The 2,737-nt window shown below is 40.6% G+C and overlaps 1 protein-coding gene across 1 annotated transcript; it reads right to left on the reverse strand.

Annotated features, from left to right (window-relative positions):
• Window positions 1-1,127: 1,127 nt before the first annotated feature.
• Window positions 1,128-2,129, reverse strand: LOC118747465 (brachyurin). The gene has a single exon (XM_036481516.1). It carries the CDS (start codon window positions 2,127-2,129, stop codon window positions 1,191-1,193), a length of 939 nt encoding a protein of 312 aa, XP_036337409.1. The 3' UTR covers window positions 1,128-1,190.
• Between the last annotated feature and the right edge of the window lie 608 nt (window positions 2,130-2,737).

The following is a 2,737-nucleotide window of genomic DNA, read 5'->3' on the forward strand; positions in this document are numbered from 1 at the left end:
TTCTGAACGAATTATCTACTTTATTTTTTAAGTTTTATGTAAATACAAAACAGCCTAGTATAACCTAATCTCTCGCTTCTGACGTCTTATTATTTTAGACTACTTCTTCTCTTAGTCTCAAATATATTTCACTTTCTTGCACATCACTCATCTGCCACGGAGATTCCAATGACTTCAGCGTGAACCCGATGACCCTAAAATTGCGATCGTTGCAATTCAATTGTAATAAATAAACACTCAAAAAAGCTCACGATTTTCAGTGTACATTACACAACAGCGAAATACCCAACAAACTGAACCCACCCAGCGAACTTCACGCCATGGCACGTGTATGTATGTGGTAGAATTGAAAAACCCGAAATTTGTATGTTTTAAATATTTTTCAAATTATTTATTCTTATTCTCTTGATTTTATTGTTTGTTTATTTTTTTCTGATTGTGGAAATATGAATATTAATTGTTTGCTGATAACTGTACATATAACTGGTTTTTGTGTCAACTCGTTCAATTTCATTTAGTTTACGTTGATAAAAAAAAAAAAAAAAAACTGCAAAAAGAAACAAACGTTATACACAGATATATCTAAAAACAAATAATTATGCAAACACGTAATTTTTTTCGTGCAACTAATTTAAATAAATAATACATTATATATTATTCTTAATACTATACTATGTATACTAGTAGGTTTTTATGTAGGTACAGCGATTTTTATAAATAGTAAAACAATACATTGCTGCACACAATTCACTTAGATCCACTACTCACAAATATCACAAAATTTCATTTCGTATATCGAAAAACACCTAATTAAAATTTAATTTGAGTCGAGCTCAAAAGTCGAATACTCAAACCATATACAGCTCGTCAAACAAGTCCCGTTCGCCGCTAATGACAGCCAACGTGCGCGATTTGCGTCACAGCACTTTCACGCCGCCCATTGAATCACACACAGGTCCAATATGGGAAGTGCAGCTTAAGCTTAGCTTAAAAATCAAAACATTTTTGAATTTTTACTTAGAAAATATTTTCACAATTTTAAGCAATAAATACTAATCAAAATCACTAATTAAAGCTTTGTTTTCAGTCAGTCCAAACTCAACAGTTTTTCAACACCCCTTCAAAATGTTTTTTTTTTTTTTGTGTTTCTAATTCCCCACCCAACGCTTGCGCCACACGTTCGCCCAAAGTTACACAATATTATCGTTAACCCGCAACGCACTCCGAACTTGTGGCGCCGCTTGTGGCATCTGCACCGCAGCCACCTGTTGTAAGCGTTGCACCATTGGTGCCTGCTGCGCTGGCCATTGCCATTGGTTTTGTGCTTGCACCCGCACCCCAATTTTCCCCGTTTTCGCCTCGATCCAATCCAGATAGTAGGTGACACGCGTAAAACCACCGGGTATATTTGTTTCACAACCATCGGCTGGTCCGAAGCTTGTGATGCCCACAACTATTTGAGTATTCTTCAGCACCAGCGGACCGCCGGAGTCACCAGAGCAAACGGTTTCATCGCGCAGACCTTTGGCACAGAGTACGCCATTCGTAATGACGTCGAATTCGTTGGCGCACTCCTGATTTGAGATCACACGCAGTTCGGTGTATTGCATAGGATTGTAATTGGAGAGCTCGCTGTTGGCACCCCAACCGGTGGCTACCACCTTGGCGCCGGTGAGTGCGTCTTTGCGGCTGAGATACGGCAGGGTGGCTGGTTGTATGCGCTGTGTAAAGGCTACATCGACCGGCAGCTTGATGAGTGCGATGTCATTGGCGGCTGTTTCGGGATTGAAGCCTTCGTGTGCGATGAATTTGTTGGAACGCAGCACTAGACGGCCCGTTTCGGGTGTATCTTCAACGGTGAGTGCGCCCAAGTAGATGTCGAAGTGTGTGACGCCCATGGTGCAGTGGCCAGCGGTGAGTATCCAGCGCTGATCGAGCAAAGTGCCACCGCAGAGGATGCGTTTGCGCCACAACTGCTTGCCGATTAGCATCACTTGGTAGGGAAACTTTTCGATGCGTCCATATTTCGATTGGCCAATGGAGAAGCCTTGCACCATCGGGGGACCGCTGAGGGCGCACAGTGACACATAGCTGAGTAGTACAGCAAATAATGTTCTTGGTAAACTCATTGTCTTTTAAATTTAGATATATATTTTGTTTGTAGAAATATTTTTTTGCAATTTGTGCGCTTTTTTTTTTGTCTGCTACCTCACTTTTACATTCACTTCTTCTTCGAAAAAAATTTTAATGTTCTTTTTCTTATTGAAAATATTTGTATTGCAAATCAGTTAACACAGTTCAAATAATCCGTTTAACGGCTTTCACTTTGGTTGAAAAACTTATTGTCCGTTGTGTTTCTTTCACAAGGTCTTCTCGCCTCAAACTCTCGCTTAAATCTAAGCTCATTCTAACTAAGACGTGAAATTTTATTTCGAAAACTCACTGAAATTCGCTAAAATTTGCCGGTTGCTTTTTGTTGCGCCATTTTTTATTATCTCTTATTTTTGTTTGTTGTTCGCTGCTGCCTACTTACTAACTTTTGAAATATAAACTCGCGCGACCAGTAGGTGCTCACCGCGCTGCCGCTCTGTTCGGTAGCGTTGAACGCAAGCGCGAACGTGAGCACTGACTTGCGCCCGAGTCGCGGCGTTGATAACAAACAAGTTCGACAGCGCGACTGTCACTACAATCGTTTTGTTTTCTTTTTTCTCCTGTCTGCTTTTCGGCAATATCATCA

This window comes from Rhagoletis pomonella, unplaced genomic scaffold (assembly GCF_013731165.1).
Source record: "Rhagoletis pomonella isolate Grant_MI unplaced genomic scaffold, Rhpom_1.0 Rhpom_scaffold_00012, whole genome shotgun sequence".
NCBI lineage: Eukaryota > Metazoa > Arthropoda > Insecta > Diptera > Tephritidae > Rhagoletis > Rhagoletis pomonella.

Coding starts and splice junctions, on each gene's coding strand:
- LOC118747465 (XM_036481516.1), bottom strand. CDS start 2,129: ATGAGTTTACCAAGAACATTATTTGCTGTACTACTCAGCTATGTGTCA.